Source organism: Curcuma longa, unplaced genomic scaffold (assembly GCF_044706935.1).
Source record: "Curcuma longa cultivar G26 ecotype Majalengka, Jawa Barat unplaced genomic scaffold, ITB_CL_G26_1.1 contig_19570, whole genome shotgun sequence".
Lineage (NCBI taxonomy): Eukaryota > Viridiplantae > Streptophyta > Magnoliopsida > Zingiberales > Zingiberaceae > Curcuma > Curcuma longa.
In genome coordinates, this window is record NW_027431127.1 from 20994 (window position 1) to 38800 (window position 17807).

General features: G+C 35.2%; 1 protein-coding gene across 1 annotated transcript; it reads left to right on the forward strand.

Annotated features, from left to right (window-relative positions):
* The first annotated feature begins 559 nt into the window (after positions 1-559).
* Positions 560-1728, forward strand: LOC141817188 (horcolin-like). Its single transcript, XM_074704852.1, has 3 exons — positions 560-988; positions 1119-1327; positions 1459-1728. The coding sequence occupies exons 1-3, from the start codon at positions 721-723 to the stop codon at positions 1702-1704; spliced, it is 723 nt and encodes a 240-aa protein (XP_074560953.1). The 5' UTR covers positions 560-720; the 3' UTR covers positions 1705-1728.
* Positions 1729-17807: the final 16079 nt, after the last annotated feature.

The following is a 17807-nucleotide window of genomic DNA, read 5'->3' on the forward strand; positions in this document are numbered from 1 at the left end:
TCTAGATATATAGTTAATTGGACATATCTTTAATGTTTGAAAATTTGATCTTCATAATATTGTATTATTCTTGACTTTACTGAATTCATCATGAAGTATATATTTTCATTTCATATAATATTGTTACAGTTTGAATTTTGTTTGATATATATATATCACTATTTGGTCAGACGGTTTGATTTATTTTTAGTTTATAAACTTTATTATATGGTTTGGATAAGTTTAATTGGAGGTTATGTTTTGTTAATTCATTGTCTATTTTTACAAAATTTTGCCTAGTAATTTGAGCCGATTAACATTTCATTGGTTGGTGAGTCAAGTGCTAATATCAATTTAATTTTTGTTGGACTTAATTTGTGTTTCTTAATTAATGGTACGTACTACTCTAAAAGCTAGCAAACGGGAAAATTAAGAGGAGGAAATTAAGAACATAACTTTTGACTGATTCAACCAAACATATACACATACTAATTAATGAATGGCCCCCTCTAGCTTCTTCTTCCTGGAAAGCACGTTTTATTGACTAAACCAATCAATCATGGAAATGATAGACCTCTTCTTATGCTTATTCTCTTAGTCTCATCTTGTCAGTATCTCTCTCTTCAGTCTACAAAAGAAGATTAAGCAAATGGATCGATCTGCACGCCACAATCTGTCCCTCAGCCTTGTGAATATACAATATTCCTCCATCATATCGATCGCCTAGCTAGCTAGCTAGCCATGGCTTTTGCCCACTTCAATCTCAACCTAGACGTTAATAAGTGCTTCGGCGGGTTATGGAAATCCTGCCGGCGGCCCAAAAGCGACGTCGAGAAGTTGAACAAAGAGATGCAAAAGCTGAAAGCCAAAAGGAACGCTATCAAAAGCAAGATCGATGAAGCCAGGCGCGGGAGCAAACTCACAACTGCCGAAGCCAAGCAGTGGCAGCGTGACTTGGACTCGTTGGAAGATCAAGTAGCTGCTATCTTTGACGATTTCAAACGCATCAGTGAGCATTATATTAATTCTCAGTTAATCTCAATTAATATATTTTACTCTTAATTTCAACTCCCCCAACATTATTATATAAGTCAATACAAATAAATTAAATTCTGATCGATCGATCGATCGATGTTTAGGTGGTTTTTATAATAATACTATCATCAAGATTGGGGCATGGGGAGGCAGCGGAGGAAATAAGTTTGACGTCGGCCGATCTGCCTCCCAAATCACAAAGATCAGACTCCAGGCAGGAAGAGTCGTCGACCATCTGGAGGTCTCCTACCTCGACGACCGGAATAAATTCGCAACCTGCAGTGCAGGCGGAAAGGGTGGTCAATTCCACGAAGTATAAACATTTATATATACATGAAATTAATTAATGGCCAAACATTATATTAATTTTAGCTATTTATCATTGCTAGCTAGCTAGTTTTACAATGGTCTTTATATATATACATGGATCGATCGATCTTGCAGTTTAAACTAGGCTCTGGTGAATACATCAACTGGATGGTTGGGTCCGTCTGCGAATTCGACGACGAAACTTGTATCTCTCAGCTTGAATTTAAGACCAATTTTGGGAAGCAGCACGGGCCTTTTGGGAGAATAGATGGTGGCCGGAGATTCAGTGTTCCGGTCATGGATGGTGGTCGTATTGTTGGATTCTTTGGCCAGTTCACCAAGTATGTAAATGAGATCGGAGTCTATTTGGCTCCTAATTAATATAATTGCCCATCTATTCATTCAGTGAAGATCTTGCAACCATATGCTATAATAATATGAGTGTGAGTGATGCAATACTTTGAGGAATCGTTGGGTGACGAATTCCACTTTTTACTAAGAAATAAGTATGATGCAATAATAATATATAGACAAGAGACGGGCATCTTTGACAAGTCAAAGAATCTTCAGAAAATCAAATTAAAATGACTTTATGTTATTTAATAATTCTGATTTGTGAGTTAATTTTATCTATCTTCAAAAAGTTTGATTTTGTTTTTTATCTTATTGATAGACGAACCAATCTATTGGGTTGCTTCAATTGATCTGTGTTTGGTTTCACTTCCCTTACTTGCTCTGCAAAATTAAAGAAGCAAGTTTGGTTAAGAAGTTGAAGAAAATAATTGTTATATTCTGTTATTAATTATTTTAATCTGTTAAAATTTGCATAACAATACTCTTAAGGGATGAAACTGTGAATAATTAAATATTTACAAACTTCTCTGTGAAATAAATACATCTATGATATATATGACTTGAGTAATTATATTAGCAAAGAACTTTTCTATGAGACATCTAAAAGAAAATTGATTTTCAACTCTCAAAATCGATCTAATATCTAATATGATATTTGTTTTTACAAGAAGACTACATAAATACTAATATAATTAAAGAAATATATAAGAAAATTGTAAATATCAAATTAATAGCACTGCTATTGTTATTTAGATTTGAAAGGGAAGATAAATAAACAATTAAATTGGCAAAAGATGAGATTTGGTTTGTCTCAGTAATGAAAACCATTTGTTCGATTTAACAGTGTTGTGTTTTTGCCTTTATAATTAACCCCTGTGCGAAAATGTTATTATATTTTTGCACTTGGCAACATTGAGTGATTTTAGGGTATTGAAGGGGCTTAGAGGAAATATAATGAAATGCAATTTGATAATTTTATTAGGGAAACTTTTATATATATACATATATAAATCTAAAGGATATTTTTTAAAATAATTTAAAACTAGAGAGCAAAATAAGAATTCTCTAAGTTTCAAAAGTTTCTATCGCTACACATACAATAAAAAAATTTATTTCAATAAGCTTAGAAACATAAGATTCAAAAGAAATTTAAAACGTTCAAAACTCCTAAACAATAATAAGAACTAAAAACTCATCCGATCCAACTCAAAATTTCTAGCTCAAGACATTTGTAATAAATTCTCTCAAAGTTTTTTATGCATGCGATGACATTGAATCGGATAAATTTGATCCAATTCATGTCCACCCCTATCATAAAATATTAGAAACATGATATTCATATTTCGGAGGATATTTTTGAAATACAACAAATATGTACTTTTATTCATTCTCATAGCTTTTAATTAATTAATTTAATTGATTGCATAAATTAAATTAGGTGAGAAGTCGTTTTCATATTTAAAGTAACTGTCCTCTCTTTTTGCTAGTGGGGATGGAATAGGCCGACATCTTTGACAAGTAATCAAATTAAAATGACTTTATAATAATTCAATAATTCTGTTTTTTGAGTTAATTTTATCTATCTATGATTAAAAAGTTTGCATTTTTTTTTCTTGTTATTGATAAAGGAATCAATCATTGACTTGTTTCTCATCTGTGTTTTGCTTCACTTCCCTAATTACTTACTATGCAAAAGAAGGAAATCTTTCACCTCTATCATAAAATATAACGAACATGATTTTAATATTTCAAGAAACATTATTTTTGAAAGACAATACTTTTATTCAGTCTCATAGCTTTTATGTTTTTTAATTAATTAATTAAATTAGGTAACGTGATGAAAGTGGTTGCCGTATTTAACGTCAATAGACAATTAATAATTGTCTTGTCCTTTTGCTAATGTGGATGCAATATGCATCTTTGACAAGTCAAACAATATTGTTTCTAAATTTCTATTAGTTTAATGTTCAGCAAATCAAATTAAAATGACTTTATATTAAATTTGATTTTTTTTTTCTGGTTTAGAAAGTTTTTTTTGGCTGGTTGATAAACGAGCCGATCTCTTGACTTTTTCTTTATCTTTGTTTTGCTTCCCTTCCCTTCCTTTGCTCTGCAAAAGAAACAAATCTCTTGTTTTGCTTCTCCACATCCATGGCGTTCATCAACAAAACCCTAAGCGGGCTCAACACTACAAAAAATAATCATAAATAATGACGGATTTAAAAACCGATTCTAATTCGATCGCTATTTTTACGATTGATTTTTAATTTAGGTCGCTAATTAGCGACCAAATTATAATCGATTATTAATTAGTGACCGAAATTAAAAATTGATCGCTAAAATAACAACGGAAATAAAAAATCGATCGCTAAAACAGCGATCGAAGTTATATTGAGTCGCTAATTTTAGAGTGGGACTATACACGAAGAAATTTAGAGGACCTTAGCAATCGAACTCAGATTCGGTCGCTATTTTAGCGATCGAACTCAGATTCAGTCGCTATTTTAGCGATCGAACTCCGGTTCGGTCGCTAAGTTTCGATCGCTAAAATAGCAATCGAACCCAGTTCGGTCGCTATTTTTTCTCCTAAAACGCGATCTTTTCCTCTTCTCCCCTTCCCTGAACCCTAAAACGCGATCTTTTTCGTTGCTGCTGCGATCTCTCCAATCTCTCTGATCTCCTCTTCCTGCGCTATTTTCCCGGCGGGAGCTCCTCCTTTGGCGTCTCAGGGTAAGTTGTTAGGGTTTTTGTTTTTGTTTTCTATTGGGGTTGGGCGGGGCTGCGGTGCCGGCGGGTGGTGGCGCAATCGGTCCTGCGGTCAACCGTGGATCTGGTAGCGCGACCGACTGCCGAGTCTGGTGGTGCGACCGAGCGCAGGTCTGGTGGTGCGGTAGTAGGGTTTGGTGGTGCGGCGACAGGGCTGATGGCGTGGCCAACCTCCTTGGCGGTTGCGGGGTTGCTTGGGGCCTGGGTTTAGCCTTGATCTCATGATGGGGTGTGGGGTTGTAGGAGTCGGGAGGAAGGCGGAGCCGGGGCTGAAGGGGTCGGTCGCAGGCTGTCGGGGCCGGTTGCCTGGGGCTGCTAGGGCCAACCGCCTGGGACTGCTTGGGGCTAATTTAGGATGTCAGTCAATCGCCAAATGCGAGAATTTTTTTATCGCTTTTCAGTCATTAGTCCTTCTGCTTTTCCCACGCCGCATCATTTTGATTACAAGAGACTAAAGACCCAAATGCTCCAGATAAGTAGATATATTGAGGTATATTTATTTTTATATTTATGGTTCATTAAACATAATAATTGGTACTACCTAAAGTGAGCCCACTTTAGCTATAATGTTTGTTTTTGCTAATGAATTTTTTCCATACATACTAATGCTTGGTTGTTCGCAGATGGAACTAGAAAACCTTCAACGAGCCTCATGGATTAATAGATACGTTCATATTTTACTTTTTTAGTTTTAAATAGTAATCATGACAACCTAAGGAAATTTTTTGTTTGATCAGATATGTAATATAGGCATCTATTATAATCTTGTATATTTACATCACTTTATTTTTACTTATGCTATTGTCATGCTTGACACTGGATGACACTATCTTAGTTTCTAGTTTTTTGGTAATATTGTCTGCCTTCATAGCCAAGTGAAGGTTTACAGACTATCGACATGAACCAGGTAGAGGGGTTTAGTGATCCTCTAGTTTAGTTTACAGACTATTGTTTGTCCTCTAGTTTTTTGGTAATATTGTCAGTCGCTAATCGATCATTAATGGAATTTAGCGGCCGATTAATGACCGAAAATTTGATCACTAATCGCGATTATTTTTGTAGTGCAAGACGACACAGCGACTGGGCAGGCCAAAATTTGGCATCAAGAAATTGGAAAAGGAAATGACAAGATTGAGAGTCAAAATGGACGACATCAAGAACCAGATCGACCAATAGGAGCGCGATGGGAAATTTCTGACCAGCGAAGTGATGTAGTGGCTGAAAGAGGACCAGGAGGAGCACGATGAGAAATTTTCGACCAACAAAGTGATGCAGTGGCTGCAAGAGGTGGAGGTATTAGAAGACAAAGTGGATGACATCGAGCAGGATTTCCAATGCATCAGTAAATATTCTTCCGCACATAGCTTTTTGTCTTTTCACTCCAATTCAATTGTAAGGCTATGTGTTTTGATGCTATTACCGATTGTTTTTGTCGCAATACATCAGGTCTTATCAAACCCCTTGTCCATCAATCGACAAGTGGCGAAGATGCTCGACGAGGTTAACGATTTGATGAGCCAAGCCGATGCACTGGATCCGATCATCACAGTTCGGCCTTCAAAATCCACCATGATGCTTCCCATCTCACACATCAAGTCATATGTGTTGAACATTCTGGATTACATCGATCACGGAGAAGGCAACATCATAGGCATCTATGGAATGGGTGGTATCGATAAGACCACAGACAACATCCAACAATATTATCTTTGTAATCGTACCAAGTTTGATTCTATTATTTGGATCGCGGCCTCCAAAGACTGCCAATTGAAAAGGCTCTAGATGGATACACTACCAAAAAATCCACAAATAGCGACGAATTTAGTGACCGATTAAATTTCGATCGCTAAAATAACGACTGAATTTCCACTTCGATAGCCAAATTAGCGACTGAATTAATATCGATCACTAAATTAGCGACTGAAAATAATTCGGTCGCTATTTTAACGATCAAAATTTAATCGATCGCTAATTTGTGACCGAATTGAAACATCGATCGCTATTTAGCAACGGAAATGAAATGTCGATCGCTAAAATAGTGATCAAAATTTAATTGGTGCACTAATTTTAGAATTGGACGACACGGGCAGAAATTTAGCGGCCCTTAGCGATCGAATTTTGATTCGATCGTTAAAAATTAACGATCGAACTCAATTTCGATCGTTAAAAATTAACGATCGAACTCAAAATCCAAATTTGATCGTTAAAATTAGCGAGCAAATTAGAATTCGGTCGCCAATTTTAGTGACCGAATTTAAATTCGATCGCTAAATCCAATTATGATAAATTTTTTATGATTTTTTAAATCGGTCACTAATCAGTATTATTTTTGTAGTGATATTGCAAAGAGTTTACGATTGAAGACACTGCAGGAGAGTAATGATGAACGAACTTGTGGTGATCAGCTGTATAGGTTCTTGAAGATCAGGAACTGTATGCTACTTCTTGATGATATTTGGAAACATCTAGATCTGAAATATGTGGGGATGGCACACTCAGCTACAGAGCAAGGCCAGCAACAGCAGCCGCACAAAGTCGGGATGGTGCACTCAGCTACAGAGCGAGGCTAGCAATAGTAGCCGCACAAAGTCATGGTGTTCACAACCCGCTACAAGTCAGTGTGTGTACAAATTAAAGCACAAAAGAAGACAAAAGTCAAATGCCTGGATCAAATTCAAGCATGGCAACTCTTTAAGCAAAATAGTAGCAGGCATGTTTTTAGCTTAGATATGTTGGGATTAAGTTCGTTGCTAAAGAACTTGTTGAAGAATGTGCTGGTCTGCCACTTGCTCTTATCACTGTTGCCCGAGCCATGTCAGGGAAAAAGTCTTGGAAAGTTTGGAATGATGCTCTTAATCAAATAAGGGATAATCATGAGTGGACAACCATAAGGGATAATTTCGGTTGCTAAAATAGCGACTGATTTCTCACTTCGGTCGCTAAATTAGCGATCGAATTAATATCGATCGCTAAATTAGCGATTGAAAATAATTCGGTGGCTATTTTAGCGATCGAAATTTAATCGGTCGCTAATTTGTGACCAAATTGAAACATCGATCACTATTTAGCAACGGAAATGAAATGTCGATCGCTAAAATAGCGATCAAAATTTAATTGGGGTGCCAATTTTAGAATTGGATGACACGGGTAGAAATTAGCGACCCTTAGCGTTCGAATTTCGATTCGGTCGTTAAAAATTAACGATCGAACTCGATTTTGGTCGTTAAAAATTAACGATCAAATTCGATTTCGATCGCTAATTTAGCTATCGAACTTGATTTTGCTCGTTAATTTTTGAATTGGATAGCGCGGGTAGAAATTTAACGGCCCTTAGCGATCGAATTTTGATTCGGTAGTTAAAAATTATCGACCAAAATCGAGTTCGATCGTTAAATTAGCGACCAAACTCGATTTCGATCGCTAATTTTTGAATTGGACGGCATGGGTAGAAATTTAGCGGCCCTTAGTGATCGGATTTCGATTTGGTAGTTAAAAATTAACGACTGAACTCGATTTCGATCGCTAATTTAGCGATCGAACTCAATTTTGGTCGTTAATTTTTGAATTGGATCTAATTTAGCGATCGAACTCAATTTTGGTCGTTAATTTTTGAATTGGATCTAATTTAGCGATCGAACTCAATTTTGGTCGTTAATTTTTGAATTGGATCTAATTTAGCGACGGTCGTTAATTTTTAAATTGGACGGGACGGGTAGAAATTTAGCGGCCCTTAGCGATCGAATTTTGATTCGTGACCAGGAGGAGCGCGATGGGAAATTTTCGACCAGTGAAGTGATGTAGTGGCTGAAAGAGGACAAATAGGAGTGCGATGAGATATTTCCGACCAACGAAGTGATGTAGTGGCTGCAAGAGGTGGAGGTATTAAAAGACAAAGTGGATGACATCGAGCAGGATTTCCAACGCATCAGTAAATATTCTTCCGCACATAGCTTTTTGCCTTTTCACGCCAATTCAATTGTAAGGCTATGTGTTTTGATGCTACTACTGATTGTTTCTGTCGCAAGACATCAGGTCTTATCAAACCCCTTGTCCATCAATCGACGAGTGGCGAAGATGCTCGACGAGGTTAACAAATTGATGAGCCAAGCCAATGCACTAGATCTGATCGTCACAGTTCGGCCTTCAAAATCCACCATGATGCTTCCCATCTAACACATCAAGTCATATGTGTTGAATATTGTGGATTACATCAATCACGGAGAAGGCAACATCATAGGCATCTATGGAATGGGTGGTATCGATAAGACCACCATATTGGACAACATCCAACAATATTATCTTTGTAATCGTACCAAGTTTGATTCTTTTATTTGGATCGTGGCCTCCAAAGACTGCCAATTGAAAAGGCTCTAGATGGATACACTACCAAAAAATCCACAAATAGCGACGGATTTAGTGACCGATTAAATTTCGATCGCTAAAATAACGATTGAATTTCCACTTCGATAGCCAAATTAGCGATCGAATTAATATCGATCGCTAAATTAGCGACTGAAAATAATTCGGTCGCTATTTTAGCGATCAAAATTTAATCGATCGCTATTTAGCAACGGAAATGAAATGTCGATCGTTAAAATAGCAACCAAAATTTAATTGGGGCACTAATTTTAGAATTGGACGACACGGGCAGAAATTTAGCAGCCCTTAGCGATCGAATTTTGATTCGGTCATTAAAAATTAACGACCGAACTCGATTTTTGAATTGGATGGCGCGGGTAGAAATTTAACGGCCCTTAGCGATCAAATTTCGATTCGGTAATTAAAAATTAACGACCAAAATCGAGTTCGATCGTTAAATTAGCGACCGAACTGGATTTCGATCGCTAATTTTTGAATTGGACGGCATGGGTAGAAATTTAGCGGCCCTTAGTGATCGGATTTCGATTTGGTCGTTAAAAATTAACGACTGAACTCGATTTCGATCGCTAATTTAGCGATCGAACTCAATTTTGGTCGTTAATTTTTGAATTGGATCTAATTTAGCGATCGAACTCAATTTTGGTTGTTAATTTTTAAATTGGACGGGACGAGTAGAAATTTAGCGGCCCTCAGCGATCGAATTTTGATTCGCGACCTGGAGGAGCGCAATGGGAAATTTTCGACCAGTGAAGTGATGTAGTGGCTGAAAGAGGACAAAGAGGAGTGCGATGAGATATTTCCGACCAACGAAGTGATGCATTGGCTGCAAGAGGTGGAGGTATATATTAGAAGACAAAGTGGATGACATCGAGCAGGATTTCCAACGCATCAGTAAATATTCTTCCGCACATAGCTTTTTGCCTTTTCACGCCAATTCAATTGTAAGGCTATGTGTTTTGATGCTACTACCGATTGTTTCTGTCGCAAGACATCAGGTCTTATCAAACCCCTTGTCCATCAATCGACGAGTGGCGAAGATGCTCGACGAGGTTAACAAATTGATGAGCCATGCAGATGCACTGGATCCGATCGTCACAGTTCGGCCTTCAAAATCCACCATGATGCTTCCCATCTCACACATCAAGTCATATATGTTGAACATTGTGGATTACATCGATCACGGAGAAGGCAACATCATAGGCATCTATGGAATGGGTGGTATCGGTAAGACCACCATATTGGACAACATCCAACAATATTATCTTTGTAATCGTACCAAGTTTAATTCCATTATTTGGATCGTGGCCTCCAAAGACTGCCAATTGAAAAAGCTCTAGATGGATACACTACCAAAAAATCCACAAATAGCGACGGATTTAGTGACCGATTAAATTTCGATCGCTAAAATAACGACTGAATTTCCACTTCGATAGCCAAATTAGCGACCGAATTAATATCGATGCTAAATTAGCGACTGAAAATAATTCGATCGCTATTTTAGCGATCAAAATTTAATTGATTGCTAATTTGTGATCAAATTGAAACATCGATCGCTATTTAGCAACGAAAATGAAATGTCGATCGCTAAAATAGCGACCGAAATTTAATTGGGGCACTAATTTTAGAATTGGACGACACAGGCAGAAATTTAGCAGCCCTTAGCGATCGAATTTTGATTCGGTCGTTAAAAATTAACGACCGAACTCGATTTCGATCGTTAAAAATTAACGATCGAACTCAAAATCCAAATTTGATCGTTAAAATTAGCGACCAAATTCGAATTTGGTCGCTAATTTTAGTGACCGAATTTCAATTCGATCGCTAAATCGAATTATGATAAATTTTGTATGATTTTTTAAATCGGTCACTAATCAGTATTATTTTTGTAGTGATATTGCAAAGAGTTTACGATTAAAGACACTGCAGTAGAGTGATGATGAACGAACTTGTGGTGATAAGCTGTCTAGGTTCTTGAAGAACAGGAACTGTATGCTACTTCTTGATGATATTTGGAAACATCTAGATCTGAAACTGTTGGGGATGGCACACTCAACTACAGAGCGAGGCCAGCAACAACAGCCGCACAAAGTCGGGATGGTGCACTCAGCTACAGAGTGAGGCTAGCAACAGTAGCCGCACAAAGTCGTGGTGTTCACAACCCGCTACAAGTTAGTGTGTGTACAAATGAAAGCACAAAAGAAGATAAAAGTCAAATGCCTGGATCAAATTCAAGCATGGCAACTCTTTAAGCAAAATAGTAGCAAGCATGTTTTTAGCGATTGAAAATAATTCGGTGGCTATTTTAGTGATCGAAATTTAATCGGTCGCTAATTTGTGACCAAATTGAAACATCGATCACTATTTAGCAACGGAAATGAAATGTCGATCGCTAAAATAGCGATCGAAATTTAATTGGGGTGCCAATTTTAGAATTGGATGACACGGGTAGAAATTAGCGACCCTTAGCGATCGAATTTCAATTCGGTCGTTAAAAATTAACGATCGAACTCGATTTTGGTCGTGAAAAATTAACAACCAAATTCGATTTCGATCGCTAATTTAGCTATCGAACTTGATTTTGCTCGTTAATTTTTGAATTGGATGGCGCGGGTAGAAATTTAACGGCCCTTAGCGATCGAATTTCGATTCGGTAGTTTAAAATTAACGACCAAAATCGAGTTCAATCGTTAAATTAGCGATCGAACTCGATTTCGATCGCTAATTTTTGAATTGGACGGAATGGGTAGAAATTTAGTGGCCCTTAGTGATCGGATTTCGATTTGGTCGTTAAAAATTAACGACTGAACTCGATTTCGATCGCTAAATTAGCGATCGAACTCAATTTTGGTCATTAATTTTTGAATTGGATCTAATTTAGCGATCGAACTCAATTTTGGTCGTTAATTTTTAAATTGGACGGGACGGGTAGAAATTTAGCGGCCCTTAGCGATCGAATTTTGATTCGCGACCAGGAGGAGCGCGATGGGAAATTTTCGACCAGTGAAGTGATGTAGTGGCTGAAAGAGGACAAAGAGGAGTGCGATGAGATATTTCCGACCAACGAAGTGATGTAGTGGCTGCAAGAGGTGGAGGTATTAGAAGACAAAGTGGATGACATCGAGCAGGATTTCCAACGCATCAGTAAATATTCTTCCGCACATAGCTTTTTGCCTTTTCACGTCAATTCAATTGTAAGGCTATGTGTTTTGATGCTACTACCGATTGTTTCTGTCGCAAGACATCAGGTCTTATCAAACCCCTTGTTCATCAATCAACGAGTGGCGAAGATGCTCGATGAGGTTAACAAATTGATGAGCCAAGCCGATGCACTGGATCCGATCGTCATAGTTCGGCCTTCAAAATCCACCATGATGCTTCCCATCTAACACATCAAGTCATATGTGTTGAACCTTGTGGATTACATCGATCACAGAGAAGGCAACATCATAGGCAACATTGTGCCCCTAAGTAAACGTTGCCTGTCTAATCCAGTATGAGATATGTTGCATATGCAAAAAAAAAAGTCCACAAGAAGAGATTTTTTTGCATGTGCAACATATCTTATACTAGATTAGACATGCATCGTTTACTTAGGGGCGCAAATGCTGTGATTTTAGATTTAAGCTTTCTCTTTAAAGTTATGAATTGATGTACTTCATAGTCCTTGTTTCTGTACTAGAACTTCTGTTTCTTACTACTGTATTTGAGTCACTATGATGCTGGATATGTTATTTTTAGGCTAGGAGAGAAAAGATCAATGAGAGAATGAAGATTCTCCAAGATATCATTCCTGGATGTAATAAGGTGCGAAGTTTTTTTTCCAGACCTTACATCATCATGTTGAGGTATGCAGTGCCCAACCTGTGACATTACTTTTCCTTTACGTTGTCTACTAAATTTGAAACTTTGAAGCTAATAGTTCTCTATGTTTTATTTTAGTTTCTATCAATGAAGCTAGAGGCTGTTAATTCCATGATGAACAACAGAATTGAATTATTCCCTCCCAAAGATGAGATGTGATCATGGACGACACTTTCTCGTGGGATCCATTTGTTGATCAATGTTATGGCCTGGAATGTCTACTGTCAACGCAACTGTATGGGGGTTGATACAAGGTTGCTGAGGACAAGAATGTCATAGAAAACTACGAGCTAGTGGAGGATGACAAAGAAAACTATACTATAAGAAAGCCTTATAAAATTGAGTTGGTCGGAGTTGTATGTGATGTCTATCTAGTTGTAGTTAGAGAAAATAAGATTGTTATTTTCTATTTAATCTTTTTGTTTCAAAGATTATTCCTGTACGAAAACACGTTTGTCTTTTAATAAAAAATTAATTTTTTATCATTTAGATAAATTTGTGATATGTATTTTAAATGTAGATTATAAATATAGATTGTATAAGTAAAAATTTTAATAATGATTGTATGTAAATATAATCATAAGATCTTGATAAATTTTTTAAAATATTAATGACGAAATTAGTGACCGAATACAAATTCGGTCGTTAAAATTAGCGATCGAATCCAAATTCGATTGCTAAATTGAATTACGACGAATTTTTTTATCATTTTTTAAATCGGTCGCTAATCAGTTATTAATCGGATTTAACGATCGAATAACAATTGAAAAATCGATCGCTAATCAGTATTATTTTTATAGTGCTTGTCCAAATGGCCCATGATTCCTTCCGAATTTGGTCTTCAATTGGAGCTTAGATGTATTTTTCGTCGCAATAAGTTCTAAATGATCCATTCATCGAGTTTCTTGATATATTCACCAAGAAGTAGTTTAAACTGCAACATCTCATAATCGATATATATAACGGTTAAGACTTATTAAAATACATGTATATATATATATATAACTTGTAAATGATAATTCATATAGCTAGCTAGAATGTTGACCATTCACTTACCGCGCACAAACTGCCGCCGCCGCCGCCGCCTATTCGGGTTGTATTGACTTCATTCCCGCCGTCAACATATATATAAAAGATCTTCAAACTGTCGACGATCTCTCCAGCGTGGAGTACGACCTTTGTGATTTGGGAGGCATTTCCACCAATGTCAAAGTTCAATCCTATTGTTAGCCACGGCTAAGTGCAGGCCGAGGCTTGGATGGCGATGGAGGATTGAAAATGCTGAAGGAGTAATAGCCCATTTCCTTCTTTTATAGACCGATCGAAGAGAAAGAGATAAAGAAAAACTAAGCAGAAGAGATCTATCATTACATGATTATATTGATTTAACAGACAAAGTGATTCCACCAGTTCACAGCTAGCAAAAATTTCACGATTTATTTCGTGAAGGCGATAGCGGTGAGGAGGGTGAGAAAAGATAAGGTTGAGAAAGATTAGGGTTAGAGAAGTAGAAGAAATATAGGGAGAGGATCGGTGGAGAGGAAGAATTGATTTGCTCCCGTGGTTCTTTTTTTGAACTTTTTACAAAAACGTGTAGAATGTTTTAGCATTTATAATAGGCTCTTTTTAATTTAAATTTTTTTCCAACTGTATAACACAAAAAAATCAAATATGATAAAATAATTATAAAATATACTCATCTATTCAACACCTTCCCCATTTGCATTTTGATGTAAGCAAAATATATTGGAACAGAAATCTTTAATTGTATTAATCAAATGAAAACTGATCATGTAAAGCTTTTTGAGAAAAGCATATATATTATATATCTGTAGTGTTTGAACTATTCTTGATATTGAATTATCTGTTAGGATCCATTTGTGTTTCTTAGATTTATTCTGATAATCGATCAAAAACTTTTGTGAGATAGAGTTGATCATCTTCAAGATTTGTTGGTTCAAAGAACTAAATATATACTTGAATTATAAAAAAAATAATATGGTGCAAAGGTAGTAAGAAGTGGAAGTTTAAATCTCATGTTAAATATTTTCGAACGTCGTCCATAGAATTTGAACCACTAGTGACATTGGAGTGTCATCCTAGAACCCACTTATACTTCCTGATTTATCTAATAGTCGATAATTTATTAGATCAAAGGAAACTGTGACTAGTTTGAAAACACCAAACATCAATGTTGGTTGATCATCCATTTACAAAAAAGTAACAAATTTATTTAAGGCCTTCTTCACTAGACGTTATCTTTTACAAACAAGCGAAGATATTTTTCAAATAGAATGTGAATTTTCATCTCAGTTTTTGCACAAAATTATGTTTGTATATATTATGGTTTTAGGTGTTGTTTTAAGTATTCAGTGAATGAAGAACAAGTTATTAGGCTTTTTTTGCTAAGGGATGTTTAACTTGGGCATTTATTAAAAAAACTTTTCTAAGGACATTTTTTCCTTCTATGTAGTTATTATTTTCTTAATACTTGACTTAGTATCCTTTAGTTACGTTACTTATTAATATTTAGTTGTTTATTTTAAAAATATTACATATAGGGAGAGTTGACGAGAAAGAAAAAAGATAATGTTATGACATATTAAATAGGAAGAGATCACCGCAAGAAAAAGAAAAATAATAACAATTGGGTCTAAACTAAATGAGAATTTCAATGAAGAACAAGTTATAATTAGACTTGCTTTTTTTTTTTTTTTTTTTGCTAATAGATGTTTCACTCAAACATTTATCAGAAAAAACTTTTCTGAGGACATTTTATCTTCTCTCAACATCAAATCTTCAATTATCATTTTCTAATCCTCGACTTGGTATCTTTTAGTTTCTTATTAATATTTAATTGTTTATTTTTGAAAATATTATATATATATAGTCGATTGAGGTCTAATAACAAACACATTATTTCATCCATCGAACTATATAACATGGAGCCACCTAAACTTAAACTGATTGATGATTAATATAAGTGATATAAAATGAATCTTCTTCTCTCATAATCCACAAGTCCTCTCATAAAACTACTTTTCTTTGCAAAATTTTTTTTTATGCACATTATTTTAAATTTTTTTACAGACAGACAAACAAACAAACAAATAACTCTTGCATAAATATATACACAAATATAATTAACCATCTTATTATTTTCCACAAACTTCTTATTATTATTTCAGTCAATCAAACGTAACATTGTCAAAGTAGCAGTTGCGAGGTCTCTTTCATCTTTGCGCACACAAGCAATAAACATAAACATAAATGGACTTTGTGTTCTCTTTCATCTTTGTTGTAATGTTATATACAACTCCCTCCCTGCTTAACTCTTACCCATATTGCTAGTATTATATATAGAGAGAAAGTTGACTATCGATAAAAAAAAAGAAGATAATGTTATGACAGTATTAAATAAGAACTCAGACCGAGTCAAGAAAAATAAAAATAATAGCAATTGGATCTAAACTAATTAAATGATTCTTTCGATAGTAGATTCTTAATTAGCTTCCTTCACGATCCTTTAATTAATTCGAAGCAATAAAAAAGAAAAGAAATGAAAAGATATAGAAATTAAAGAGAAGGAAATAATATTAAAAAGAGAGAGAGAGAGAGAGAAATAGAATATATAGATGGGGATTGTATTGACTTTGTTCATCTTATCGACTTTAGAAATTAAGACTTTAGAAAGTACTCTTATTTGTGATTAAACCAATCATGGAGATGAAGACCTCTTCTAGCTCTTAATTTGTCTCTTGAGTATATAAAAGAGATGTCTCTCTTCAAAAATAGTTATTGTATTAGCTGAGATCATCCAGTGCAACTGGATGCATGACATTTAATTTTTATCCATTAATTAAATTAGGGTGACTTCGGGGTTGCCATATTTAAAGTGAAGTGGCAGCAGTTGAGCTGTCCTTTTGTTAGCTAGCTGTAAACAGGTGCAAATCACATGGCACAGTGGCACGACTGTGGATGCAATAGACAGATATTTATTTATTGGCTTAATGTTAAGAAAATCAAATTAAAATGATTTTTCAGTTAATTTTACCTATCTACAACTAAAAGGTTTTTTTTTTTTCATCTCTTGTCGTGTATAACAAACCAATTCTTTTGACTTTCTTCATCCTTGTTTTAATTTGCTTCCCTTTCCTTTCTTTACTTGCTCTCTGCAAAAGAAACAAATCACTAGTTGCTAGCTAGTTTCTTCTCGTTCATGGCCTGCATCACCTTGGATATTTTCGAACGTTTATAGAATTTGAATCACTAGTGACATTGGAATGTCATGCTAATTCCATCTATACTTCTCTGATTTATCTAGTAGTTGATAATTTATTAGATCAAAGGAAACTATAACCAGTTTGAAAACACCAAACATCAAAGTTGGTTGATCTTCACTGGACGTTATCTTTTACAAATTACAAGCGAAGATATTTTTCAAATGGAATGTGAATTTTCATCTCCATTTTTGCACAAAATTATGTTTGTATATATTGTGGTTAGGTGTTGTTTTAAGTATTGATTAGTGAATGAAGAATAAGTTATTAGGCTCTTTTTTTTTTTTTGCTAATGGATGTTTCACTAGGACATTTATTAGAAAAAATATTTTCTGAAGGTATTTGTTCCTTTATTTTTTCGACATCGAATCTTCAACTATTATTTTTTAAATACTTGGATTAGAGTATAATCAGGATTTAAAATTATCTAGGATGGACTACTCAATGAGATTTATAATGGAAATAAAAAAAATTAAAATTAAAAATCATTAATTTTTTCCTTAAAAAAGTGAGGTTGGAGCCTACCCTAGTTCAAGGGTGGCTCCATCTTACTTGGCTTGGTATTCTTTTAATTTTTTATTGATATTTAGTTGTTTATTTTGAAAATATTATATATATATATATATATATATATATATATATATATATAGAGAGAGAGAGAGAGAGAGAGAGAGAGAGAGTCATTGAGAAAAACGAACGACAATATTAAATATGAACTGATCACATCAAGAAAATGAAAAATAATACCAATTGGATCTAACTAATGAGAATTTCAACGAAGAACAAATTATTAGATTTTTTTATTGCTAATGTATGTTTGGGACATTTATTAGCAAAAAAACT